The sequence below is a fragment of the Anser anser genome, assembly GCF_964211835.1.
Source record: "Anser anser genome assembly, chromosome: 21".
Lineage (NCBI taxonomy): Eukaryota > Metazoa > Chordata > Aves > Anseriformes > Anatidae > Anser > Anser anser.
The window spans coordinates 10,229,701-10,256,755 of NC_139742.1; the positions used below are offsets into that span (position 1 = coordinate 10,229,701).

Consider the following 27,055-nt stretch of genomic DNA (forward strand, 5'->3'; position numbering starts at 1 on the left):
AAGAGATTACGGGCTTGCTGGAAGGTCCCTGGTGGAGACTTCCCTGCTCCTCCAGCACTGGGGGGTCTGGAACCAGCTCCTTGGGGGCCCTCCAGCAGAAATCAGCCCAGGGCTGAGCCCAGTGCATGTGGAGGAGTCCTTGGACATGTCACCCCCCCAGAGGACCAATTTCAGGCATGGCAGCAGCCCCAAAACTGCTCTGATTCGCACCAAAGGAGAGCCTCGGCAGTGTCGCCAGCTCCACCACGCTCCCCTTTGGTTCCTGCAGGAGCTGGCACCGGCGTTAGGCTGCTCCCCGGCTGCAGCCCAGCCAGACCCGGGCACTGCGGGGCTTCTTTTGGCTGTGGTGGGCTCGGTCCCCCCCTAGTCTGGGTCACTGTCCCCGCTGTCATGCAGGAATCCCTGGGCCAATGCCCGCAGTCACCGAATCCATGGGAGTTTTGCCGCTGTCTTCGTGTGGCTGGTATTGCCCTCGGTACTGCAGGAGATTCCTGCTGCTAGCTGCAATCACATAAAATAATTCATCCGGAGACATAAAACAATAGAAGCCATTTCTCAAAGGAAAAGAGATGTTGATTTCCACCTTTTCGCATTCACGCGCTCGTCTCTGGGCATAATGTATCAGTCATAGGAGGCAAGCAACACATTGTGCACTCATTCTTTTGGCTTTGGACAATATTAACATAATAAACATATATTGTTTATTTATTCTGCTATGGTGCAAGTAAAGGAGGTAATGCCCCACGTTTAAATGGGATATTTTTAAATGCTCGCATTTCCTTAGCCATTATGATGCATTAGCCATCAATAGTCAAATTGCCTTGTATTTGCAATTTTATGGCTACATTTTATCAAGCACACAGGAGCTGCATTCAAAGCAAGAAAATAAAGTATTCCACTTGTGTTAGGCAAGTACTGTTTTGATGCAAGATATGGCTGGCCAGCAGAAATCTTTTTTTTTTCATTTTCTTTCTGCAGCAGCTCCAGTTTCATCTCCAAATATTGCTTCGACTTGCAGTAAGGACGGCTAAGAGCCCCCCTGATGGCCGTGTAACATCCATGCCTTCTCCCTGCACTACGAGCTCACGGCTGAATTTGACCTGCCTGGAAATCACCGGCCGTTTCTTTGCCGTTTCGAAGCACCTCCTGACAAAACTGCGGGGCGACTGGCACGCCGCAGGGGCAGCCGTGCCGGTGTCACCGTGTCACCTTCCCAAATCGGCGCCCAGACTCCCAGCTCCGCTGGTGAAGCAGCGCAAGTTCCAGCGAGCAAACGACGCCGTTCACCACAAGCGGAGCCATTCAGGGATTTTCTCCTTGTCGTGGTCTCTCGGAGACCATCTCTGCGCGGTCGGGAGCCCTCCCTGTTGGTGGCACCACACAGTGGCTCACCGGGTCTTTCACCTAGCCCCATTATTGCCCGTTTCTCTCACCTAGCCCTGTTATTGCCCCTGATTCTCTCAGCTAGCCCCATTATTGCCCCTGATCCTCTTGCCTAGCCCCGTTATTGCCCGTGATTTTCTCCTCTAGCCCCGTTATTGCCCCTGATTCTCTCAGCTAGCCCCATCATTTCCCCTGATCCTCTCGCCTAGCCCCGTTATTGCCCCTGATCCTCTCGCCTAGCCCTGTTATTGCCCCTGATTTTCTCCCCTAGCCCCGTTATTGCCCCAGTTCTGTTTGTGCCTGGGTTTATTTCCCCCACCGGGCTCTCGCTGCCCCTCAGCCGGCTCCAGGCCGAGCAGCGTGCCGCCGCCACGACCCCATCCGTGCCGGCCCAGTATGGCTCGGTGCGTTCGTTCACCCAGGAGGTGGTGGAGTCCCCGCCCCTGGGGGTGTTCGAGGAAAGGTTGGATGTGGTGCTTGGGGACAGGGTTTAGTGGTGACATTGGTGGCAGGGGACGGTTGGAGCAGGTTATCCTGGAGGTGTTTTCCAACATTTATGACTGTGTGACACACAAATAAACCGCAGCGGTAGCTGGGGCGCCGTGTCCGCTCCCAGCTCCTTTTAGCAGGGTATTTAAAAGAAATAAAAAAAAATAATAATAATAAAAAAATCAGCCTGCCGGGGTGCTGGCAGGAGCTGGGCACCGAGCCCACTGCCGACCACGGGCACCGAGCCCCGGGCCCGGCCTCGCCCTGGGCCGCGGGGGGGCGCCGGAGCGGCCGGACTACAACTCCCAGCGCGCACCGCGGCGGGAGGACTACACTTCCCAGAGCGCTTCGGGGGGGGGGGGGAGGAGGCTCCGCGATTCCCACTGGGAAAACGAGACATTACTATTACTTTTAAAACCACAGCGAAACAGCAGAGACACCCCCTGGCGGCTCCCAGCATCCGCGGCTCCCACCGCGGCTTCCCCTTCATGAGAGGGGGGAAATAAACTACAACTCCCAGCACGCCCCGCGCCGCCTCCACCTCTCCTTCCGCTTCCGCCCGCCGCCTCCGTTGCGCCCCCGCCGTCCCCCTTCCCCCCCCCCCCCCCGTCCCCGGGCCGGGCCGGGCGGAGCGGGGCCTCCGAGCTCCCTGAGGCGGCCCCGGGCCCTGCATGGGCCGCCCGGCGCCATGTTCGTGCAGGAGGAGAAGATCTTCGCCGGGAAGGTGCTGAGGCTCCGCGTGTGCACCATGGAGGGCGCCGAGTGGCTGGAGGAGGTCCCCGAGGACACGACGGTGGAGAAGCTGAAGGAGCGCTGCCTCAAGCACGTAAGGAGCCGCCCCGCTTGGGGGGGGGGGGGCGAGGAGAAGTGGGGGGCTGGGGGGGGCTGTGAGAGGGGAGGGGGTTCCCCCAGCGCCCTCTGAGTGCCTTTAAAGTAACGCTGAGCTGGACTAGGCCGGGGGTTTTGTGCACCGCTGCCCCTCGTTGGCCATCTCTGCCAGCTTTCTCGGCCCCTGAATTGTGAGCAAGGTCCCCGCAGAAAGAAATCGCCGATCTGAGGGCTCTGTGCAGTGCTGAAGGACGGCTTGGTGCGGGGGAGACCTTTCCCACCTGCGGTTCCCCGCTGCAGCGTGCCCGCCCCAGCAGCCCCTCTCCGTGCGCTTTATGGGCCGCTGAGCACAGGCCGTAAGGCACAGGTGTGTCTGGCCTCTGAGGGCTTCCCCTCCGAGCCCCCTGCTTTGGTTCTTCTTCGCGTTTAACAAGCAGTTAAAATGGTAAGTGCGGTGGGAGCTTCCCTTTTCTGACACCATGCTCAGCGCTGCCTGCCCCTGGGTTGGCGCAGTAGCTGGTGGGGTTCTCTGCGGGGAGGTAACGGGCTTCTCTAGTGCTCTTCCTGTGCTCTGAGCACTAAGGCTTAATGGACGTGTCCAAAGGGTAAATTACCAGTCGCTGTCTGGAAGAGAAAACGCATAAAAATGCATAAAAATACGGTCTGTGAAAGGTGAGCTGGAAGACACAGGCTCTTTGTGCTCGCTCGCTCAACTCCCGCTTCTGTTCGTGGGCGCTAAATGGTAAAACCAGCGGTTGCAGGACTGTTAGGCCGAATTTCAGAGATCCGCCATGACTTTTAGTTTAAAGCAAAAACATCAAGCTGGACCCGTGACCGGGCCTGACCTCAGGCCTCCCTTCTGCAGCCATGTCCGGCAGCCTGGGTGGGCAGCCGCCGAGAGCCCCTTGGCTTCTCATTTCAAAAAGCAAATCCAGTCCCCGGGAGTGGAGCTTTATCAGCTGCATTCAGTAGTGATTTTTGTCTTCAAACCATTACAAAGATGTTAAGAAATGTTCTTTGTTGTAGTAAAACAACGCTACGGTACGAGAACATGCCCGTAATGTGTAGTGACTTGGCTGTTTGGAGACTAGCAGGTTTTATTTTTGGAAGGAGCGTGCTGTGAAGTGAAGGTGGCGGGCAGCCCAGGTGCCCTCTGCATCGTGCCCTCTGGCTGTTTGCTTTCAGCTACAACCCCGGGAAACTCCAGGTCACGGTACGCTTTGTTTTTCTGGAGCCCGAGCCTTTTTTAAGTGCTTTTTGATTTGGAGAGGAGAGCAGCTGCAAATGGATTTGCTTCGGTTGAGGTAGGTGGGATCCTCCGTGAGGCAAAATGAGGGTGCCCTGCTGAAAAGAGCTGAGCGTGGGGCTCCCCCCGCTGTAGTGTTCCTGGAAGAAGTCTCCTGCTCCTGTCTTGTCCCCTCTTCGGTGCAGCTGAGGGATTAAACAAAGGCTGCCAAAATAGGGTGGGGTAATGATTACATGCATATGTGCAGAGCTGAAAGGCCTTTAATTATCAGGAAACATAATTGAATAGATGCTTGCGTTGCAGTGCAAGTCAGGGCAGAAGACAATTGATAACTTGGCAAGACATTTGATTTCATTTTCTCAGCTGCTCCGTGCTAATGGTATGGATTTGCATAACCATTATGGATAATATGGAGTTTTATGGAGGGGAAAAATAGAAATGGAAAAATCATGTCTCCTGATCACGGGTGTGTTGCAGTGAATCTTGATAGCACCTTGAGATAATTTATGCAGCCATCTCTCACAAGATGCTGATTAATATATTCTCTAAAGTCCTTGAAATCCTCCCTGCAGGAGGCGGAGGAAGATAATATCCATAAGGGTGCCCACTTCTCAATTAGGAAGGTGGACGCTCTGTCCCTCTGACGTTCAAATGCTTACTGAGCTCTGAAGTGTCACTTTTGATGTATATTTTGCTGAATTTGGTGGGTGTTTTTGCTACGGATAAAAACCAGCGGGAGGGGTTTTTTTTTGCCTTATCTGTTGACCTGTAACAATGTAATGGCGATTACGTGCCATTAAACTGCTGCCTTCGGTGGCACTGCCTAGTCTGTGAATAAATAAATACCTGACAGCAAATTGCTTCCCTTCCTAGCTATTTTTTTTGAACTCGGGTTTCTTGGAGCGGTGACTTTTCTCAGCGTGAGGTCCCAGGCCGAGGTCCGTGTGCAGTGCAGCAGGCAGCATCGGGCCCCACGCTCTGTGGCCTCCTTCAAAAGCGCACCTGGGCGCACGGGTGCGAGCTGTCTGTATGCTTAAGCCCCACCTGTGGTTCTTGTGGCGTCGTGGGGCGAGCTTCTCGTGCTCCCGTGCTTCTGCTCCCCTTCTCCTGAAGCTGCCTCAGCGCTGCCCGCCTGGCTGTCGGGATGTGCTGAGGAGTCCCCGTGGAACAGAGGTGCGAGGTGCTCAGTGTGCAAAGGCACGGTGGGTTCGTGCCCCGGAGGCCTCCTCTGTGCGTGTTTTGAGGGAAGCGGATGGTTTAAGCCACCCAAGCTTAGTAGTAGGGAGGGGCAGTACTATTTTTGAATGTTTCTGTTAATAAAAGCAAAAAAAAAAAAAAAAGCAAGGAGAAAGCCTTGTGGTTGAGCAGGATTCCAAGCTCTGCAGAGAGCACTCAGCAGCACCGGGGCTTGCAAGCTCAGCCGTGGCTCAGGCATCTGCGAACAAAGGTTTCTCACCTGCCTGGCACAGCAGCCTGCTGTAAATTCCAGCGCTAAAAGGAAATGCAAATATTTACGCTGGAAGCAAAACCATGAAACAGCAGATCCCTTCCTTAAAACTCCTTTTGTACAAGAAGAAGCAGGAGAGCTCACCTTCCAGAGTGTGCTCACCTCTGCTGGTGGAGCAGCGCCCGTGGGGTGAGCCCTGGGGGCTTCCTCTCCCCCCTCCCTGCCCTTCCTGTGGGTTACTGCTCCTGTTCTGGGCAGGAAGATGTCTTCAGTTACGCTTTAAAGCATTGTATTTGATACAAAAATCCTGCGTTTTCTCAGATGTTCTCATGAAGCAAGGCTCCCCAGCGAGGTCTCATCGTTATTGGTGGAGGTTCGTGGTGGTTTGCTGAGAGCCAGCAGAGGCACTGCCTTCCGAGGAGGCCTTCCTGTTTCCAGGGCATGCTAAAATAGGCTAAGATATGCTAAATATTTCACTCAGCGTTCCCTTTGCTAGAGGTTCTGTTTGTGTATGCCTCACTGGTCTCTGCAGTTGTCACATACTGGTCAGGGGAACGGGAAATAGGAATAGGTGTCCCAAGGACTTCTCTTTTAAAAGAGCTTCCTTATGAATTCCTGGGGTGTTAGGGGTGACTGAGTGGTTACCTGCAACCTCTAGTTTTTCACATGCGCTTAGATGTTATTAGTAAATACTGTGATTGCATGCACAGCTTTGTGCGCCAGGGAGAAAATAAATAGTAGGTACGTGTCGTGTCCTCCTGCCCCCATCAGGGTGCCTCCCAGCTCCCGTTTTCAAGTTCTTCCTTTTGGAGTCCGACCCTAAGAATGTGTAAAAATACTATTTTGAGTTTGTTCGGAGAGATGTTCCACTGGTGTGCTTTTACGCCTTTTGGGTAACTTCTCAGATCAATTTCAGTAGCTGCTCCCAGTCCCTTCTAAGCCTTAATGCATTCTTTGGCGTTCATTCAGCAGTTAATATGCTGAGGGATTAGTAAGAAGCTCCTGTTAGACAAAGCAGGGCTCGAACGCCCTCACCTCCGTCCTGCTGAGGCATCAGAACCGTACCCGAGTTCAGATGAGGAGCTGAAGAGCCACGCTGAAAACAAGCGTGTTATCTTTGGAAAAAGAACAAGAACCTGAGTTCTCCAGCAGCTGCAGGCACACCAGGAAAAGCGATGACGGCCTCTAAAGATTCCTTTGAAGGAGGCTGGCGGCACGCGGTGTAGTTACCAGGACTAAGTGCCACGTTTGAAGTGCAGCACCGATGTCAGCGGGGTTTCTGGAATGGCTCTGTCACCTGAGGGGCGAACGCGGTGCTCTGCAGACAGGGCAGAAGTGGCTCCGTAGCAATGTGCTTTGAAAGAAGTGTCACCGAGAGCCATTTCCCGTGAGCGGGAGAGGTGAGGTCAGCGTTAAGTGGCCTATTTTGTGGTGAGAACAACAGCCTCAATTTCATGGGTTGGTAGGCGGTTATTTTTAATTCTGCCTTTCTGGAATTGCAGCCATTACGCTTGCTTTTTCCACTCAAACAAATTAGAAGTCTCTCAATGCGCTGATGTAATGCTCTTGAAGTCTCTCGCTGTGGATCCGTGAGCCACTCGTGTGTGAAGATGAGTCAGTTCAAGGTCTGTGCGCGCTCCCTGCTTCATTTCCTGCTGCAGCACCAAAATGCCAGGAAGTTTAAACGCTAACCCAAACTTTGTAAAGCTCTGCGGGGGCACGGGCGCTGGGAGGCTGATGCTTATTTAGGTAAGTAGCGTGGCATTTCAGCTTGGAGCTGTCTTAGAAGCCCAGATGAAAAAGGGGGGTCCTTTGCCTTGCTGCTGGGGTAGCACAGGTCCGTCAGGCTCAGTGACAGCAGAACTTCGGAGCTGTAGGCAGAACATGGATTTGGTACTGGGGAGCAGTTCTGTGGACCTGAATCTTTGTGCCAGGAAAGAGGTAGGGCGTTGTTTGTGCCTACGTGTGTGGATATACCTGGTGCAGTCACAGAACAAACCTCTGACAGTGCTCGTGTTGTAAGCTTTTGGGATTTGAGCTTGATTCTTGTAGTGAATTAATCGACGTGCAATTTAGAATTGTAACAAAATATAGAACAAAACGTTCATACGTGGAAAAAAATTAGCGTATGTTGGTAATTTCTGGCTGGGAGAAAAGTTGGGAATGTAACTTCGGTTCAGCACTTCCAGCAAGAGCCAAGGTTAGGGCTCCAGGAGCCCAGCCTGTTGATTTCGTTCTGCACCTCGAAACAGGGCGCAGACGCTGCCTCCTTCCCAGCTTGAGGTCAAGTGTACCGAATTCACTGCTGGCAGTGGCTTGCGTGCTCTGACAGTGCCTGTAAACAGTAATTACAAGATGAAGCAGAGAAGCTCTCTTCTCTTTCGACGCTAGTTACAAATGAGAAACCTGCTGCATTATTGCAGCTTCCCCTTCTGCAGAAGCACAGGGTGCTCACGGGAGATTTCCACTCCGGTGTCGTGCTCGTTGCTACCCCCGGACTTGGCGCTACCGTAGTGATCTGGTGAAGAACTGACGGAGCTGTGGGTCCTGGGGTATCCATGTTTGTTCCGAGTCTGCACGGGCCTGAGCATAGGACCAGGCACTCAAAATAAAGCGTGATGCAGATGTACTGTGCTGCAGAAGTATAAATCCACCTGTATAGACGGGCTCGGTGCCCTTGAAGGGTTTGTTTGGGGTGACGTGGATGTAACATGAAGTCTTTGACTGTTGTAGGGAAGTTTTTTAGAGTATCACAATCTGTTGAACTTAATGGCAGCTATTAACAGCATCGAGGAAGGCAGGCTGGAATCCTTCCTTTTGTTGATTATTCATCCCAGCCAGCAGCTTGGATATGCAGGCAGGAACCTACCACAGAGCATCGTCACAGCACGATTCAAGCCTCGGTTTCTTTAATAACACGTGTCCTGTGTGCTGGCCTCTAGCAGAGCGTGCCATTTCTTAAGGCGTTAAGAAGCTCATAACCGATGGCACCGTTTGTATGCGCAGAATCCTAAGTGCGCAGCGCCGTGATTCATGTAGAAGGCTTATTTCTGTCTCTGATCTTCAGTATTTATCTTCTGCAGTGTGTACCTGGGAGCTTGGAGGATCCAAAAACTGTGACGCATCATAAGTTGATACACGCTACTTCCGAGAAGGTGCTGACAGACACAAAAACAGTGTTGGAGGAAAACATTCAAGATAGAGGTAAGATTGTCTTTCTTATCCTACCAGCCTGGACATGGAAGACTGTTTAACTACTTGAATTCCAATTTTCTTTTTAATATCTACACTCTGCTTCAGCATAGGAAGCTAATTAGGTGGCAGGCAAAAGAAGGGGGGGGGAAAAATACCTTCCCCCGATAACGTACAATGAGCAGTTTGCTTTCCTTAACTGTTCCTTTCGAGTTACAAAACAACCCAAAAACTTCTTGGGGATTTTCTTGAGGTCTCCAGGTCAAGCAGAAGGATGTTTGCTGAAGCGTGTCCAAGTGTCCACAGTTTATATCTTATTCAGTCCTCTGCAAGTGTGGGGCAGAATTCCTCACACTGTAGTGTCGCTGACCACAGTAGCGTACGTGAGGTGTGTATGTGCTCCTGAACCTTAAAGGTGTGGAGGATTAATGTGAAACAAAAGATCTAAAGGTAAAAGCTGTCGGGATTGCTGGAGTCAGTTTTTACAGGACAGCTTAAGCTCCTGGTCCCTGCTGGAGATGACAGGCCGTGTTCCAGGAGGTGTGAGAAGCAGGGCTGCTGTAGAATGGAGCATTGTCTGAGCCAGAAGCTCTACAGCAGTAGTGTTCTGGTTTTGCCGGAGCTCACACGGGTTGGAGAGCTGTTCCTGGAATCGTGAGCAGCAGTTTGGTCTCTTTCTCTTCCAAGGCAGCGTCACCTATCGCCTCCAGAGCTGACCAGGAGTTGAGAGCTGCCGTCTTAGGCAGAGGCGAGGGGCAGCTTTTTTGCTGCTCGGTGGGGGGTTATTTCTAGGCAAGGCACCAGCTCCTCCGGAGCTTTGAATTGCAGCGTACGGCAGCGAAGCAGTACTGAGCTGTCATGCGAATGCCTCTCCGTTCCTCCTTCCCCTGCAATGTGCTCTGCCTTTTAAGTGCCCTGCTGCTGTCAGGGAGGCGAGATCGCAGCCGACAGCTGACTGCTGCTGGCTGGCTCCGCTTGCCGCTGCACAGGACAGCCAAAAGGCAGCACGTGGGTCCTTTCATGTTCTCGTCAGCTGGGTGAGGGAGGGTTAACAGCCCTCGCCAGCTGTTGCTCCTGGCTGTTCTGTGCTGAGCCAGACCAAGGAAACTTGTTGCACAAAGCAGGATTTGTTTGCTTTTTACCTGCTTAATGTGCTGGGCTAAAAACTGCTCTGTCTGGCTGAAGGACTGCAGATGCCGTGCAGGCCTGCTCTGGGCTCAGAGCGGTGCAATGACACAGACATCTTTATGTGTGGGGTAATAACTCAGGTGCTAGAAACTTCTAAACCATCATATGATTTCTAGAAAAAAGGGTGCCTTGAAAGGGGAAAGTATTAGTCCAAAAGCCTTAAGCAAGCTCATGCCTCGTGGTGTGGGTTATCTGGGACTGAAGACTTGTTTGCCCTTGAGGCTTGCCTCAGTTGGCTCAGTGATGCAGCCCCATGGTAGGCAGTGAATTGCTCTACATGCAAAGGTGAGCTTCGTCCTGGTACTGAAATTGGCTTCAAAGCTTGGCACTTGACTCCCTGCAGTTGAAGGAAGGCCCTAGGTTGGACCAAAAGCCGTGACATGGCCGGTCTCTACTGTTTCCTCCTCAGTGGAGGTGCTGATGCGTTGTTATTATGATGGGCTAATCACTCTACTATTAACGTAATCATACAAAACACCTGGAGCTTTTCCTACCCTTTCTTTAAGGGTATTGTGTGAGGAGGAGAAGCCAGTAACAAAGTGTAACTAATGATGGAGCATGTTTTGCGTTCAGCACGCTATGGAATAGCAAACGCCTAAGGGGGATGTGTAAAGCCCTGCAGTTTAAGTGAGAAAAAGGTCTGATGCTACAGTGGAATTAATACAGAATTAATCTCTAGGAAAACTTGAATTTGTGAGGTATCGTACAAGGACTGTTTTCACATTACTTTCTAATGTATTTTGGTATCATTCTCTTTCCAGATGTCTTGCTCTTAATCAAGAAGCGTGCACCACCTCCACTCCCCAAGATGGCAGATGTGTCAGCAGAGGAGAAAGTGAGTTTGAAATGATTTCTTGGTTTGGCCATTTTGATTAACTACTTTATTAATGAGCTACAGAAGGATTGTTGTGGTCTACTCTATTTGTTTTGTTTTACTCTTTAACTGGCAAATACAGCCAGCTAAACTCCAGGGAAATTATTTTGTCTTTCTTCCAAACTTTGGGGAAACTGATTTTACATTTTTAACTTGGATTGTGAGAACATTTGCCTCAGAATAAGACATGCAGGTGCATTCTGTGGAAGTGGGATAGACTTATCTTTGGGAAAAAAAATGTCTGGTAACTGTATAAGCATACTTCAGCAACTGCCTTTTCTCTTTTGAAAACTCCACAGAGATCTATTGATTGGCTTTCTGGCTGTCGTATGTCTTTAGCAATGAGTGGCTTATCACCCTCTAACCAGGTCCCTAGAGCTGAAGTGTTGGCCCCTTGCTACTCTTGTTTTGTTTTCTTCTCACAACATAATTGTTACTGAGGGTCAGTGATATCCAGGGTGACACCTAGACGTGAGTGGCGCTGCAGTTGACATTAGTGCATAAACACTTGAGCAATGCTTGTGCCTGACACTGTGAATTCCTAGGTCTCTCCACCCCCTCCTTGCAAAGCTTTGTGTTTTCTTGCTTTCTGTAGGTATTGGTGTTTGTCTCTGTATCCCTTCCTGTAGGTATTGGTGTATGTCTCTGTCTCCATTACGGTCTTGCTGTGCAGAACGTCACCGTAAGAACCTAAGATACAAGACTGGGAAATATTTATAGTTCGTACCCTGCTACGTTTTCTCCTGGTCTATAAGCATGTACTGAAAATCCAAGGCACCATATATCTCTGCATGATACTTGCAAGCAGTAAAGCACTTCCCCTGTGAAGCAGTTAAGTGTTAGTGTTGGTACATCTCCCAACAAACCATGGGTTTGAAGAGAGTGTGCTCTGAGCAGGCCATGTGGAGTAGCGTACAGTCCTGGGAATTGAGGCTTCCAGTTTCTCTCCATGTTTGGTGCATCACTTTCCCTCTTTGTGCTGGGATTTCCCCACTTGTTTAGATAACAGAAATAAATTTTTAAAAAGGACTGAAAGTGGGGCAACCCAACAGGTCCAGTTCTGCTCTATAATCGCAAAATGTTAGCGCTGTTAATCCGTTGTATTGCTAGACTGCTGTTTCTCATAGTTGCAAGTTGCAGAGCACTGCTTGATGCCTTGGTGAAGAATATGAAACTGCTCTCAGCTATACTATGTTCTTTGTTCTGTGGATAATGGGTTATGAAACCTGATCCTGTTTCCCATCCTTCAGAGGAAACAAGAGCAGAAAGCTCCTGATAAGGATGCTATTCTCAAAGCAACTGCAAATCTGCCCTCTCGCAATGTAGATCGCACTGTGGCACATCACAACATGAGGGATGTAAGTATTAGACCTTTTAACTCCTACGCTAATATCCAAGTAGGCTTTTATCTCGTATAACCTCTTCTTTTCCATATGAATGTGATTAGCCTTTCTCTGTAAGAGAAATTCAGGTGTGTATAAATGTATATTAAAGTAGATAGTACAACCTGTGTGTAAATCTTAAGTCATTTAGTGATTAAAACCATAATTCAGAACAGAGTGGCTTTCAAATGTTTTATGTGTCCATGGGAAAGCCTCAGTAAATACTTCTCGAGATCTGGCAGATGTGCAGTTAGGTTTCAGTCTTCCATAGTTCAGGTGTTTGCAATTTTTTTCCTCTTCCGCAGTTTTGAAGAGAGTCATAAATGTTGACTTCAGTAGTTGAGTGCTGTCTGTAGTATTTCTAGCTGTGTCTTCAGCAGTGTGGGGACTCTTTTTACACTTCTGTACAAGTAGGCGCACAATGCAGTGAACAGCACTCTGTACAAGGGGCCAGGCTATAGCAGAGATACTGACAACAGCCATGTTAACACTTAATGATGCCTGTTTTTTTTCCTGTCCGAGTGTTTTCACAGCTTCTTTTCTTGCAGTTCCAGACAGAGCTCCGGAAAATCTTAGTTTCTCTCATTGAAGTTGCACAGAAATTGCTAGCACTGAATCCAGATGCGGTTGAACTATTTAAGAAGGCAAATGGTATGAACACATCTTTATAGTTATTAGTTTTATCCTAGGAATTTGTTTTCTTACGTAGCAAAAGAGTAGCCTTGCAGAGTTAATTCCAGACATTAATGTAATAGAGCTAATAATAACTTTGTGGCAAAGATCTCAACTTGTGGTACAAGTTTTATAAAACGAAGGAATTTATAAGGTCCCTTTGAGATAGATGAGAAGTTTCATTTAAAACTAAAACCAGTAGCAGCGAAATGGTTGGAAAACTTTGCAAGACTTGGTAAAAAATAGTTGAAAATGCACACGGAGATGGTAAAGCGGGGAGAAATTTTAGCTGTAGGTTCAGCATGGGAAATGCCCTTGAGATTTGCTAGGACTGGATCCAGCTTTCTAGATGATTGATAAGCAAATCTTCAGTGAGTCTCCCATATATTTAATTATGTGAGCATATAGTCATGCAAAAGTTTGTCTGTTACTAGAGATCTTGAACAAATCTGGACAAAGTCTTTGTCCTGGAAGACTCTATCTGAGCCTGATTGAGCTGAGTGCAGCAAACTAAATGGTGAGATAGCAAATTCGGGGCAGAAACAAAAGCAGGGATGGAAGAGAGGAATGGGGTTTGAACTTAACACATGCCACTCCACTGAGAAAGGGTTGTATTTTAGCTCAAAGTCAGTCTGAACGTTGTTTTGTTTGTGTATATCTAGCCATGCTGGATGAGGATGAGGAAGACAGAGTGGATGAGATAGCTCTGCGGCAGCTTACAGAAATGGGGTTTCCAGAGAGCAGAGCTGTCAAAGCCCTTCGATTAAATCAGTAAGTGTACTGAGCACACTGCCTGTAAATTATTCGATACGGTTTTTAAAAAAAAGCATTTTTTTCAGAAGCCTCCTTATGTGGGTCACCTAAAACTAGGTTTGAACAAAGCAGTAGTTCAAAGAACACTTCTGTGCACAGGCAACGTGCAGGTGCAGATGGCCCAGGAAAGGGGAAACAGTGTTGTACTTGTTCTGGAAAGAATAGCTTGTCTGCAGTTCACAAGGCTGTCAGGCTGGCACTGTTTCTGAGTATTAAAGTCACATTTTCTACTTTAAAATTTTAGAGGGGAAAAAAGCAAGCCTAGCCCATCCAGATTGGTCTTTCAGCTGTAGCAAAAATACTTTCTGCTGATCTTTTAAAAACATTCCAAGAATATTATAAAGTCCAGATAGCAACTGTAGGAAAAGAGGAGGTAACACAGTTCTTCTCATGCTCTAAGATGAAACAGCTGTGCTGCCTCGTTTCTGAGAGGGGGTTTCTTAGGCCATTCGTAAAAAATTTCTAATGATAGAGAATCAACAAAATATTCCAGTCATTCTTTTCCAGCCTCTCTCCCTTTGGGCTTAGGAGGACTTTCCCCCGATGTCCTCCATCTTTCATGTTGTAAGTGAAAAGCCAAGTAGTCAAAGGCTTCCCTTTCTTAGAACATGTAATTACCGTGCAGTCAAATGAAATTGCACATTCAGGTACGCTGTCGTTATCTTTGCTTCCTGTGTATTCATTGGGAAGGCATGTGCTGGGTCTCCCTCAAGATCCCTTAGCTTGGGTACTTGCAGTCCAGCAGTTGGCTGGGTTATGATCGTGGCGTCCTGTTGGTCTCCCCGGAGGTGGCCGCTCCTTTGAGGGATCGCCGATTCCTTCTTGAGTCAGTAGAGGAAGAGATGAGTGGTACGCATCCTAGTGCAATTGCCTGCATTGAATTTTGCTCTCGCTCGAGATATATTGTGCACATGTTGTCCCACTTTCTTCTGTTGTTAATGGCATTCCTTTATCGCTAGAAGTCTGAGAGATCTCTGTAAGAAGCAACAAAGCAGCTTCTGTCTGAGCTGTGGTTCCATGTAAATTTGGAACACACTTTGCAGTTTTGTCAGCAGTTGCGAATAGTCAGTATTTGTCTGTTGTGCAATAAAGCAGATGATTTGGAGAATAAGGTGACTGCCTTAGAAATGCCTTTTAAAATCTGGGATGCAGCTGCCCAAATTGTACTTCTCTGAAGCCAGGATGACAGATGAGTGATGACTCTGGGGCCCTGAGTGCATGTAGAATTAAGGTGCTCCGAGGTTTGCTCCAAAACTGTATTTATGACAATTCAGATACTAATTAATCATTAAGTCAAGATACCACCAGGAATAAATGCAAAGGAAATTGTATGTGTAACACCACCTCTGGAGTGTTCCTCATCCCTTTTGTTTTAATTTTCTTTTCAGTATGTCGGTGACACAGGCCATGGAGTGGTTGATAGAACACGCGGATGACCCTGCAGTAGATGCTCCGCTGCCAGGCCAGACTCCATCAGAAGCCCCGGCCGAAGCTGGTGCATCCTCTGCTGAAGCAACTGCGGGTCCTAGTTCAGAAGCAGGTGGGGAAGAGGCCAAGGATGAGCTGACAGAAATATTCAAGAAGATCCGGAGGAAAAGAGAGTTTCGTCCAGACCCACGAGTACGTGGTGTCTCTCTTGCTATTTGTTAACTGTTAGAACTGAAAGGGACTGGGTTGGCATCACAGAATCCAAACAAATGCTCGTTTAATAAATGGAATGGGACAAGCGTGCAGATGTACGTTATGCTGGTGTGACAGTATTTTAGCGGAAGTCTGCAGGGGCTGCTTGAATTCAGGTTGCTGAAAGGGATATTACCACTACTGTCTCGGTTAACAGTATCTAAATTACTGACACTTTACACGTGAAAATTAGTCGATGCTACTGATATGACAGTCATAAAAAGCACTGTCTGGCATCAAGGAAGGGTTGCAGGACAGTATTGTCCTTTTTGCTGTAGAAAAGGACAGAAGAGCATTGTTGTATTTAGGGGATAAGGAAAAGTATCACCAGCAGTTAAGTCTTTAAGTCTTGCATCAAAGGCAGAAGTTATCATTTTTTCAGAGCACAATACTAGCTGAAGTGAAAATACGTGCTGTTATCACACTGTAAATTCACCAGGAGGTGCTCTTTAGAATCTGTCACTTCACTTTTACAGTAAATGTTTTTTGTGATCTTAGTTGCAAGCTGCAAAAGTAGGATTTGATGACCTGGGTACGATTTTTAAATGATTAAATGTTCTCATAACAATATCTAGGTACATTTGTCTAAATATGTAATGCTCTCTAGCAATATAATAAATCCCAGAAGTAAAACTTAAATTCAGTGAATAGAACTACAAATGCACGAGATCTTGGAGCTTGTGGAGCTTAATTTGTCAGTGAGAGATCAATCAAAGCCTTGTGACACAAGAGAAGTTTTAAAATGAGGTGTTTCCATCCTGTTCTCCTTCCCATACCAGCTACTCGCTCTTTGCCTTGCATTCAGCTTTCAGTAACGACAACAGGAACTACCTTCAGTCTCATTCTTAAGTGTCTTTATTATGGAAAAGGAATAAATCTTTGGATAGACAGTGTTTGAAAACTCTGTAGCTAAGATTGCTTAGTAGTCTGCAAATGGAAACAATGTTTTTTTTACCCCCAAAAAAATCTGGACAGAAGGTGGAGGATGTGATTGTTTTAAATATTTCACTTCTTCATTTGTTTTAAATATTGTATTTATGAAGCTGTGCAAATCTTACAGGCTGTCATTGCCCTGATGGAGATGGGATTTGATGAAAAAGAAGTGGTAGATGCACTCAGAGTAAACAACAACCAGCAAAATGCAGCCGTGAGTACAATGTCATTTGTTCCTTATTGCCATAATCATCTGTTCAACTGATTTTTTCCTCACTGATTGATGTTTTGATTTATCATAAAGCTCAGCTGCTACTGGAGATGAAATGAACCCTCTATTCTGTGCCTTTTTCAGTTAGATACATAGTAAGAATACAAAGGTTTTAGATTTTTTAGAGGAACTCAGCATGCATGAGCTTGAGGCTGATCTGGTTCATGTTGCATATGTGGATTTTCAAAAAGCTTTAGGGAAGCTCCTTCACCAGAGGCTTCAGAAGAGATTATGCTATTGTGTAGAAGGAAAAGGTATTCCCAATAAATAACTGACTAAAGGACAGGAATAAATCAGGCAAGAGATTCAGGCCACGCAGCATATGAACTAATGTTTGGCACCAATGCATTCCAGAATTGGTGGAATCCAAAAATAAGAAGGTTTTCGAAGATGGATTAGTGGGTATATTACGCAGAAAGGTGTGGACGCAGCTGGCAGTCAAGGAACCTTCTCAAGCATCCAGTGCTAGCTACTATCAGAGAGGATGTTGGGCCGCATGGCTCTTCCAGATGACCTAATGTGACCATGCTGATGGAGTTCCTATGAGGCCATGCATCTGCATGACACCATGCGTCTTTGCTGAGCTTTGAAACACACAAAGCTGGTATCATTTTATTACCATACCAGGCACTGCTGTTGTCCTCTTGAAAAGGTTGATTTCTGTCAGAGCAACACACAAATGAATAGTGATCTAGAGTGAAAAGAAATGTATAGTTCAATGCTTCTGTGAGAGGAAAAATATTTTATCATGCATTGTCAAATGCTTTGGCAGACTCATTTTAATGGAATCAACCATTAAATATGTTGTGTTTGGTGATTTCTTTCAGTGTGAATGGCTGCTAGGAGACAGAAAGCCTTCTCCAGAGGAACTAGATAAGGGAATCGACACCAATAGCCCTCTCTTCCAAGCCATCTTAGAAAATCCAGTGGTACAGTTAGGGTTAACAAACCCCAAAACTCTACTAGGTAAGTCCTGATAATTTGGGTTCCTGATAAATATACACTGTCTCTGCATTTCTTAGCAAATGAGAACAGAGACAGGATGATGACAGCACACATGGTGAGATGTGCACAGCTCTGTACCCTTTTCCTCGCTTTCAGCAGCTGTATTGTTCGCTTGCTTCATTTTGCAGCTCAGCTGTACCACCAGCAGAACTTGGGGCTGTCCCAGAAACGACACTAATTCCCTAGGCTGCTGGTTTACACTTGCTGAACTCAGAACTTCAATAGCTGCTGGCTGCAATGTTTTTGTGGATTTAGGAGACCTTTTGTGTGCTCCCTTTTGGCTATGGGAGAAAAAAATGGAATGTCTGTTTAGAACCCTGATGAGTTCACAGAAAAAAAAACACAAGGCTGTCTCCTGCTGTACAGCTTACTGTGAGCTGCAGCCTGATCATTGGAATGGAAGATAACTTGTGAAAGTGTAACCAAACAAGAAGTCAAAGCTAAGGCCTTGCTTATCAAAATCGAGATAGCGTTTGTGAAAATATATTTTTCCCTGTTTGTGGTAAAGCCCGTTTTCTTGGTCAAAAATGCGGTGAGCATGGCAAGTACTCGGCTGATGAACCTGATGGTGAAAAGTAAGTCTTTGTTGGATTGGTATGTCTGACACTGGACTAGAGTACAGAAGAGTGACATAGGCTCTATGTTGTGTTCATCAAATTTTGCGTTTTAGTGTTTGGCTTCAAAACTCATTTGAACACTTCCTTTGAAATAAAGGATGTGTGCGCAGCTCTGTCAGGAGAGCTTTTAAAAATACTTCTTTAAATGCAATCAGGAGAGTTTGCAGGTCTTTAAATAATTCAAGAGCAGAACCTTCCCACCCTCATTTCTGAACAAATGGTCTCTTCATTTCCAAAGAGGGTTCCACACTGCAGCTCAGAATATAAATAGAAAACGAAATGCCATTATATGTGCTTGTAAGGCTTGGATGAACATCAGAGGATACATCTGCAGATTGCTTATGTCACAGATTTTAACAATGTTTGCATTTAATTAGATATTTAAAGAATGTAGATAAATCTTTAGGTTTAAGCTCTTGAGTCTGTGTAAAAGAATACAGAGTGGTGAAAGGTGAGATCTGTACTTTATTCTGGGCTTTGCAGCAGGCATGGTGCGTGACCTTGAGCAAGGTATTAATGATGAGCCTTTCAGAGGTGCTTGGTGCTTATGGCTCGCACTAATGTCGTTAGAGCTTTGTAGACTAACACTTTGTACGTTCCTGGGAAAGCGAAGACACTGCCCCTCGTGCTGGTCTGCCAGACTCTTGTCACACTGACCTTTTGGTGACTCCTGAATAGATCAGATGTGCAACTGCTTTTTTAGTCCTGTTCCGTAATGACTGCTCCAAATGTCCAGTAGTCCAGCGCAGGGTCTGTCGTAAAGGTTATAAATTATTTCGTGGATCGTTCTTTTGCCAAAGTTGTGGCTTAGCTCTTGCACTAGATGCCTGGTTCCTTCAAAATAAGTAGAAGAGGGAAAATTGGCATGCAAAAAAAAAAAATCTTAGTGTAAAAACAGCTCCGTATAGAAAGAATAAAAATTGCTCTTAAGTATTTGGATCTCTGTCACTGTTCAAAAATAGAGGCAGTCGTTCTGCACAGACAGCCTTTCCCCTTCTGTCTGTGTCTAGGCAGGTAGGCCTGGCTGTTCCCCCTGTCCCCTGACATGCTCCCCGATGTCCTCAGCCCTCCAGATGGCAGGAAGGAGAGCGCACACACTGTTCAGAGGGAAGATGCTGCTTCCCTTCTGGCTCCAGGGGCCTCCGTGAAAAGATAGAGCCCTGAGATCTGGGGGCTGGCTCTGCTGCTCATTCCTAGGTAGCCTTTGCCATACCTACTTCTTATTTTGCTGGCTTAGTTTCCCCTTCTGAGATGTTATAAGAGTAACCAGAGTAAATGTTTGTGAAGTGTTTAGCTCTTCAAGCCCGTGTCCTTGAGGCTTTGTAAAATGGTTTATAATCCAGGCTGAGTATTTAATCAGCCTCTGCCCGCAATGAATTTGATGCAAAGGAGTGAGGGAAGTGTAACAGCCTGTAGCATCCCGGTCTGTGGAGATTTGGGAGTACGAATGGTAAGTGTATGATGTGTTCTCACCGTGGGGGGGGTGCTTGCCCACTGCGTTAGGTAAGTTTTAGCTATTTCTAACTCTCCTGTCGTTGAAGCATCCCAAACGTGGAGGCATCTGCTGACTACAAGCCTAAACACGTTGTGCTTTCCATCTCTTGGCAGCCTTCGAGGATATGCTTGAAAACCCCCTGAACAGCACTCAGTGGATGAATGATCCCGAAACGGGGCCTGTCATGCTACAGATCTCCCGAATCTTCCAGACGCTGAATCGCACGTAGAGGGGGATGCCAGTCCACTGTGCCACTTCCTTCTGTCCCTCGTGTCACCTTCTCCTCACAGGAGGGTGCATGGGTTGTTGGGGGGGGTGGGGGGTGGAAGGGGCAGGAGGGGGCAGATTCTGGCCGAGGGGGTGTCTCGCACGGGGTATGTAGTTAACGGCCAACTGCAATTAATTGCCTTGTGGATTTAGTGTTAGTGGAAGAGGTTTGAAGACTTGTTTATGTTTTTTCAGGTATTAGGTTAAAAATAAAGTATATCAAAAATAGGAAAAGGTTTTGTGAAAACAATTAAGAATCTGTTGGAAAGAAATACGATATTGCTTGTCAAAAAGGCCTGTGACAGTAGTTTTCTAGCCAGTTTTACTAGCGTCTGGCTAATGTTTACAAAAGGTCACTGACCACTAGCATAGGATATTAATCATCTCCATGCAGTATTAATTTATGGCTATATCAAATTATAAAACGCTTTTTAAAATTGATTCTTAGGAAACGTTTTTTAAAAGTCCAAATATTGGGAGAGCAAGCACATTTCTATCCAAACTTGTCTGTCTTGCATTATAATTTAAACAGAATAATTCATAGATGGAATTCTTTTAATAAATAGCATTACTTTTTCCTATTTATTTTCTGCGTTAGTGTTGTTCCAGTCCCGCAGCAGTTACACTTCTATGAGGTTCTCTGCCAGCTACGTTAAAGATGCAGTATCTCTTTCGCAACAGAACTTACTACACCGACCCTTGGATTCTCAAGTAGGCTGCAGTTCATCAGTTTACACTATGCCATATCGTAGCGCAAAGAGGATATCTTCACGTTGAATCTTTTCCATTTTTGTGTGCACGGTTTTGGAAAGGGGGACTTGTGACTTTGTTTCAAACGGTTTGCAAAAAAAAAAAAAGGCAACTAATTTGCATGGGTTTTCAGTGAACGGTGATCTGCAAAGACGCAGAAACACGTAGGTTTTTATCTTGTTTACCATATTTAAAAGCACGCTTAAAATTATCTACTTTGAGATGGAAGTGTTTCTTCTCGACTCTTTCACCTTGGAAATACCAAGAAAGTCAGGCTGTGTCTTTGCTAGTTTTGTCAGAAGATTGACTTAAGATTTCAGACAGCGGTTGTGAGCTTATTAAGGAGAGAACTCACCGGTGAATAGCCAGCTAGTCGTTGCGATTGGGCTACGCGGGTGTCACTTCTTTATACAGGCTGAACAAAAAATGTTTGTTTTCAAGTTAGTGAAACCTGGTTGATGTCTGTCATAATCCTTGCTGTGTCTTGCCTTGGAAAGGCAGGCGAGGCGAGACCTGCTCCTCCAAAGTGCAGTTCAATCAGGAGGAGACCTTATCCTTAAATAGCACAGAGGTGTCTGTCAAATAGATCCTAAATAACTCTGCTAGTCACCTTTATTTTACAACTGGTTTTGTGCAGTTATTTTATTTTTTTTAAACAAAAATGTAACAAGATGCAACCCGAAACCTTTGTAACAAGTTTTGGCCTGAACTTGGCATCTAATCTGTGCTATTATGCAGTCAAGGCACTGAAGTTGCCAATTTCACATAATTAGTATGAAGGGTGGGGAAACCAAAACAGCATGAGATTTTATCTCAGCTTACTATCCCAGGATTTTTTCATTTGTTATCTGTAAATTCATATTAAGCTTTACAGTTCACGACAGCAGAAATATTTACTTTTACATTTAGAATTTCTAAGATTTAGAGATGTTTGTTCAAATTGGACAGTAAAAACATTTTCCTGGATTCTTGCTAAGAACAGATTGACAGCATGACTTGAAGTTGTTACTTTGTCTTACAGTACTAAAAGCAAGGAACCTGATTCAGCAACCCAGTAAGTTCACAAATACTCGTGGCTAGTTGTGATTGAAGGTTGTAGCATAATGAAAGATGAGTTTTTAAAAGACAATGCTGGGAAAAGACTATCCTGTAGTTTGGGTGGGTTTTAGCTTCTGAATGAGTAAGCTAGAGGTTCAGAATTACTGAATAAATACTTGGGAAGCTGTCTTTTGCTCTTGGAATATCGTAAAGACTTGTCAAAAGACCATTTCTGTGCTGCTTTTGGTTTCGGTGGTACATGATCAGACTCTAGAGTGGCTGCAGAGCTTCCAGACAGACCAGGTGAGAATCCCCTGTCAGCTTTAAATTCTTCTAAACCCTTGGCCTCTGGTTTGCTAGCAAAACCTGGGTGAGTGGCCACATGGCAGGAGGACGCAACCCACGTTGCCTGCACTGGCACGGGAGGAGCTGCCCCTGGGACCGTCTGTTGGCTCTGCTGTGACAATGTGGAGGATGAGTTTGAACCAGCTGTCTAATTTTTAGGTGGTTGAAACTGAGTGTGCTCCTGATTTGCTGTCTGACCTCCTTCAGAGGAGCAGAGCGGCCACTTGTAAGGGTGGAAGTTCGCTGCTTGTGCATTTCTGCAGCGTGGTGCTGCCAGGAGCTGCTACTGAGCAGGTTCTTTCAATGTCAGTTCGGTAGGGGTGATAAAGGCCATCGGAGCTGCCTCCCTTGGTATGTCAGAACAGGATCAGTGCCACTGACCATCGTATAAGGAAAAAAGCATGAGTAAAATGAGGCACACGCACACATAAGAGACAGGATACCCAGCTCCAACAACATGACCTAACGTTGTAGCAACAGTTAGAAACTGTACAGATAAAGGAATACTGCATCTTTAAAATGCTCGAAGGCTTGAGAATGTGGTTGTTTCTGGCTTTTCTCATTTCAGAGCTTGGCAATTACACAGCTGAAGTGTTGGTGAGCGTGTTCTTCCAATCTGCCAAAGCAGCTTGTTGCTTGGTATGGCTGCTTGTCTTGTGAGAACTTAAGCTTCCACTGGGCAGTCCCTGAAAGAGGCCAGAACTTACGAGGTGTGGTGTTCACAGCAAGGCGTAAGAGTTGATCTAGAAGAAACAACTACCCCTTAGGTTAAACAAACCCTTTGAGGAATTGATCAAGTAATCAGTGTTGTCCTGTGAGTATGAAATAGTAGAGGGCTTAGGGAGCTGTGTGTCCTTGCAACGTGTGGGTGTATTGCTGCTTCATCAGTTAAAGGTGGGTTGAGGGAAGCTAAGTCCATTGTGCTTGCAAGAGTATCGACTGTAGCAATTTTTACGAAACCTGCAAAATACTGAAGGATCACTGCTATTTAGTCAGTGTGCATAGGCAGGTCTCCAGGCACAGCGTATGTGGTAGGAGTGCTGCCTGGGGGCGAATTGTCCTATTCTGTGGCTGAAGGCTAGAGGACTGGTGGATCTGGTCTGCAAGCCAGTGAGAGGTCCCTAAGCAATTTGGCATAGAAGTTTTTGTTAAAAATAAATTTTGTAAAAAAAGCTAATTTTGTGAGGAATAAGGATTTACAGGTTCAGGTCCTGTGCTTGTCTCTGGTGTTCAAGTTAAGACTAGCAAAGACATGTCATGCTTAAGTGTCTTATAACATGGTCAAGGGAATATTTGGAAGCCTGCAAAATCAAGGAAAAGTAAGGAATCGAGGAAGTGGGGTGCCAGGTGGCTCTTACAGTGCAGTGTCTGTTTCTTATAGTTTTAGCTCTTTGCCCCATACATTAATAAAGACAATCTTCTGCCTTTTGATATTACATGACTCTTGAAAGCTAGCTATTTATTTAAATATATGTAATTTATAATTTTGTCATCAAAACACTGATATTTTTAATAGAAATGTACTATATGGAAGTTTGTTCTCAGGGCTTCATGTTTATACTCTGTAGGGGGGATGCATTTAAAAGGATGTATTTGGAAAAAATGCCAGTGGCCACTTTGCAGCTTGGACCTTGGTTGGTCTTGACCTGAGAGACCAAGCTAGCGTAACGCTCCTGATAAACCTCTTGTGTTAGGTACAGTCCAAAGAATCTGCCAGTCTTTTTTCTCCGTGAGAGCAGTGGCATGAGTCTTCCTTTAAGATTGCTGCATCATCATATGGAAGTGGTCACACGAGATTACCCAGCCCCTTCACAGTTCGCTGATCTTTACACCTTTTCAAGAACGCTTCTGTTCTCCACGCAGCTGGAAAATTAACTTGCACTGTTTCTAAAGCAGTCATTGCACTTCTGCTCTTCTGGGGAAGTGTGAGGTTTGTTCCTGCAAGAACTCTGAAGCCTGCAGCTAATTGCTGCTGCTTGGCTGCTCGCAGCCTTTGTCACAGATGTGTCCCAGAACCTTGACCCCCATTTCGTTCCTCGCTGTCCTGGAACCAAGCTTGTCTTTTGGAGATTGATCTTCATATCCAAGAAATGCTTAAGTGGTTATTGAAATCCTTTTTAGTTGGGACTCATTTTTTTTCCACGTAACGATTCACGGGCTGAGGATCTTTAATGTATTTTGAAAGTTGTTTAAATAAGCATTGCACCAAATGAATGTATTGTGACACTGTCAGCAAATGTTGCCTGTAGAAGAGAGGAGAGGTTCCCAGGGATCTCAACTTCAGCAGCAATTTTCCTAAAGTATTGTGCACAGGATAGTGAGTGTTTCATCCAAGGTAGTAGCCCATTTTTCTACTTTTAATAAGTAGCATTTTTATTAACTGGCAGAAGAGCAGCACTTGCAGCTGGGTATTTCCATTCAACTGTAACTTGTTATGCTTTGAGGCATAAGCAAGCCACTGACTGTCCTCTCTGGGGCTGGTTATTTTTCTGAAGCATTTGTCTTGGCCCTTGTCGGAGTTCGGACGGTTGGTGAGCTTGGCCAGGGTTGCAACCCCAATGTTCCTGCAGAGGAAAAAGCAAGCAGTGTACTTTATGTCTACATGAATGTGTTGTCGTGGTGGTTGTGCTCATCTACATCCTAACATCTGGGTATAACTACAAATTTTTTTAAGGACCTCTTGCCCTAGATTTAAAGATCTTCAATGCAGATCCTGTTTGCAGCATGTGAACTTCAATAAATGTATTAAATTCTTTCTGAATTTGGATATAGTTTTATATCGTGCTCTGGGGAGAGGGAAGAAATTGGATCATGTTTTAAACAAAGCCCCACAAAACAGTGTCTTTGTTACAGCAGGTAACAGGGGCCTATAGAGATTTTTAATTTGCATATTTTTATCATAGTTAATGAACTGTACAAGAATGATTTGCTATCCAGCACTTACCACAAGGCAGCACCGGTAAAATTATATTGCAAGGTACTGACTTAACGTTTTTCATTTCACCTGTGTATAAAATAATTAGGTACAGCATACGATAATTTTTATATGGAGCTGACACTGATGTGTGGCATGCACAGCTGTTTCTAAGATGTAATGTTACTTTTATGAAGCTTAACTAGGGCAGACATCACTGAGCCTGTGAATTCAGCGTTCATTCTGGACACGTTCGCGTGGGTCAATGACTTCTCCCTGGCTGGGGAGACCAGCAGGCTTTGCTTTGATACAGGAGCCCTCCAGGCAGCGAGTAAGAAGTGCTACCGATTTGTTATCCTTCTGAACAGTCGCTGTTGTCTACTGAAACATGCCCCTAGAAGTTATTGAGGTCGTTAGCAAAGCCAGACCCATTCAAACTGGAACTGTTGCGTACCTTTAGCATGTGGAGAAAGCATCCCCACAAGCGAGACTAGAATGAATGCTGAGTCTTTAAGCCTGCTCACACATACACACTAAAGACACTGATGTTGTATGCTGTAAATTTATAATATATCTTAAAAATAAAGTTTTTTTTGATTTATTACAAGGTGTTCCGAAACATCATTTTCAGAAGTAGCAAAGGCTTATGAAAAATCTGGAGTCGGGTTCCTTGGAGACTGCTGGAGTTGTTTCTCAAGAAATAAGGTATTTTGTAGGGTTATAGATTAGCTATAACAGAACTTGAGGGACAAATCCTTGTTCAATAACTGTTTTTGCACCTGGAAACTATTTCTCCATTTCCCAGAACAAAGTTGCATTGGTAGGATTCATCGCAAGGGGCGACATGAAACGAGATTTTAGTGATCCCCTGTGGTGGACTGATGCTATTTAAGAAGGATTTGTCTTGAATGCGTTGACTGATAAATTGGAATTTGCTTTCTCAGTAAGGGAACTCTCATTAAGGAAAATAGTTTGAGCAAACAGCAGCTGGCACTGTGGTGGGATGCAGCAACTTGCACACGACTGTACCAAAACGCTGTTCGCGCTTATGTAGCAGCAGTGCTGCTGCTGGCTCTCTGGCAATGAACTTGGAAGCTCCTCTGAGCTTTGCCCACGTGTTTGTGGTTGCCTTGGAGGCAACTGATTAAGAGTGTAAATGTGTGAGGTTTTTTCTCCGAAGAATAAGGTGGGGTTATCAGCATTTTTACACAATGTTCAGGGCAAGGGAGAGCACCTGCCAGCAGCCTGTTTGTTTAGCGCATTTTCCAGCCACTTGTGAGGAGCTCAGAATAATTTTCATTATATCTTTTCATTATATCCCGTGAAAGATGGAGGATTACAGCGCGAGGCATCCAAGTCCTTGCTATTCAGTGCAGGTTTTTGAATGCAGTGTTATTAAATGCAGGTATTCTCTTGGTGCCAGGTGGCCACTGACTTAAATTTCCTTCAGTGCACAGATTAGCAGCAGGCTGCAGGACACTTCAGAGTCCCTCTCTCCAGTGATTTAAATTAAAACAAAAGCAAATAAAACTCTGCGAGCAGCTTGTGGTATATCATTAGATAATGGTACTTGTGTACCGAAACTGGTACAGCAGGTCTAGGCAGAAATCCACACCTTACAAAATTAAAAAGTGCCTGCTATCTCAGCGACGAGATGGGCTGTAATTGGCACAGTGTTCGCAGGAGATGAGCTGCGTGCCTTCAGCACGGAGAGGTGCCACCTGCATTCTTCCCCAGCGATAAAGGGGAACGCTCCTGCTGCCGTGGCCCGAGCGTTACCTCCAGCTCCCATCAAAGCCTCAGCCTGCACTACAAAGGAAAGGTAAGTACAGGCTGCACTTGGCTGTGGAAATCCAACTCATTAGTAATGTCTCGCCTTGCCAGCACCAACAGAATCGGTGTGGCAAGAGTTGTTCCAGTTTCCTCAGGGGCTGGTTGCTGTAGCTTCTCCCAGCAAGCTGTTCAGTGTCCTGGCTTTTTCGTTCCATGCACACGCTCTTCTCCCACGAACTGAAGGTCAGCAGGAGCACTAACCCTCAGGAAGCAGCAGGACGGTGTAGAACTACCTAGCTGGCTCCTCGAACATACCTGCCTGCTCTGGCTTCCAGCAGGGACAGAAGGAAGCAGCAGCTGCTGCCCGTGTGAGCTCTGGCAGCCTGGCAGCCCAGCGCGGTCAGATCAGGGCTGCAGCCCCCTCTGTACAGGATGCAGCAATCTGGTAACTTG

At 46.2% G+C, this 27,055-nt stretch overlaps 1 protein-coding gene across 1 annotated transcript; it reads left to right on the forward strand.

Annotated features, from left to right (window-relative positions):
• Window positions 1-2,285: 2,285 nt before the first annotated feature.
• On the forward strand, window positions 2,286-25,433 carry UBAC1 (UBA domain containing 1). The gene is made up of 10 exons (XM_083807791.1): window positions 2,286-2,698; window positions 8,477-8,597; window positions 10,535-10,608; window positions 11,898-12,005; window positions 12,578-12,680; window positions 13,364-13,472; window positions 14,903-15,134; window positions 16,255-16,341; window positions 17,226-17,364; window positions 19,629-25,433. The coding sequence occupies exons 1-10, from the start codon at window positions 2,561-2,563 to the stop codon at window positions 19,742-19,744; spliced, it is 1,227 nt and encodes a 408-aa protein (XP_083663917.1). The 5' UTR covers window positions 2,286-2,560; the 3' UTR covers window positions 19,745-25,433.
• Window positions 25,434-27,055: the final 1,622 nt, after the last annotated feature.

Bases quoted from the DNA above. Each gene is read 5' to 3' on its own strand.
- UBAC1 (XM_083807791.1), top strand. From the start codon at position 2,561: ATGTTCGTGCAGGAGGAGAAGATCTTCGCCGGGAAGGTGCTGAGGCTC. The intron at 2,699-8,476 runs GTAAGGAGCCGC...TATCTTCTGCAG, and splicing joins AGGAGCGCTGCCTCAAGCAC to TGTGTACCTGGGAGCTTGGA. The intron at 12,006-12,577 runs GTAAGTATTAGA...CTTTTCTTGCAG, and splicing joins CACATCACAACATGAGGGAT to TTCCAGACAGAGCTCCGGAA.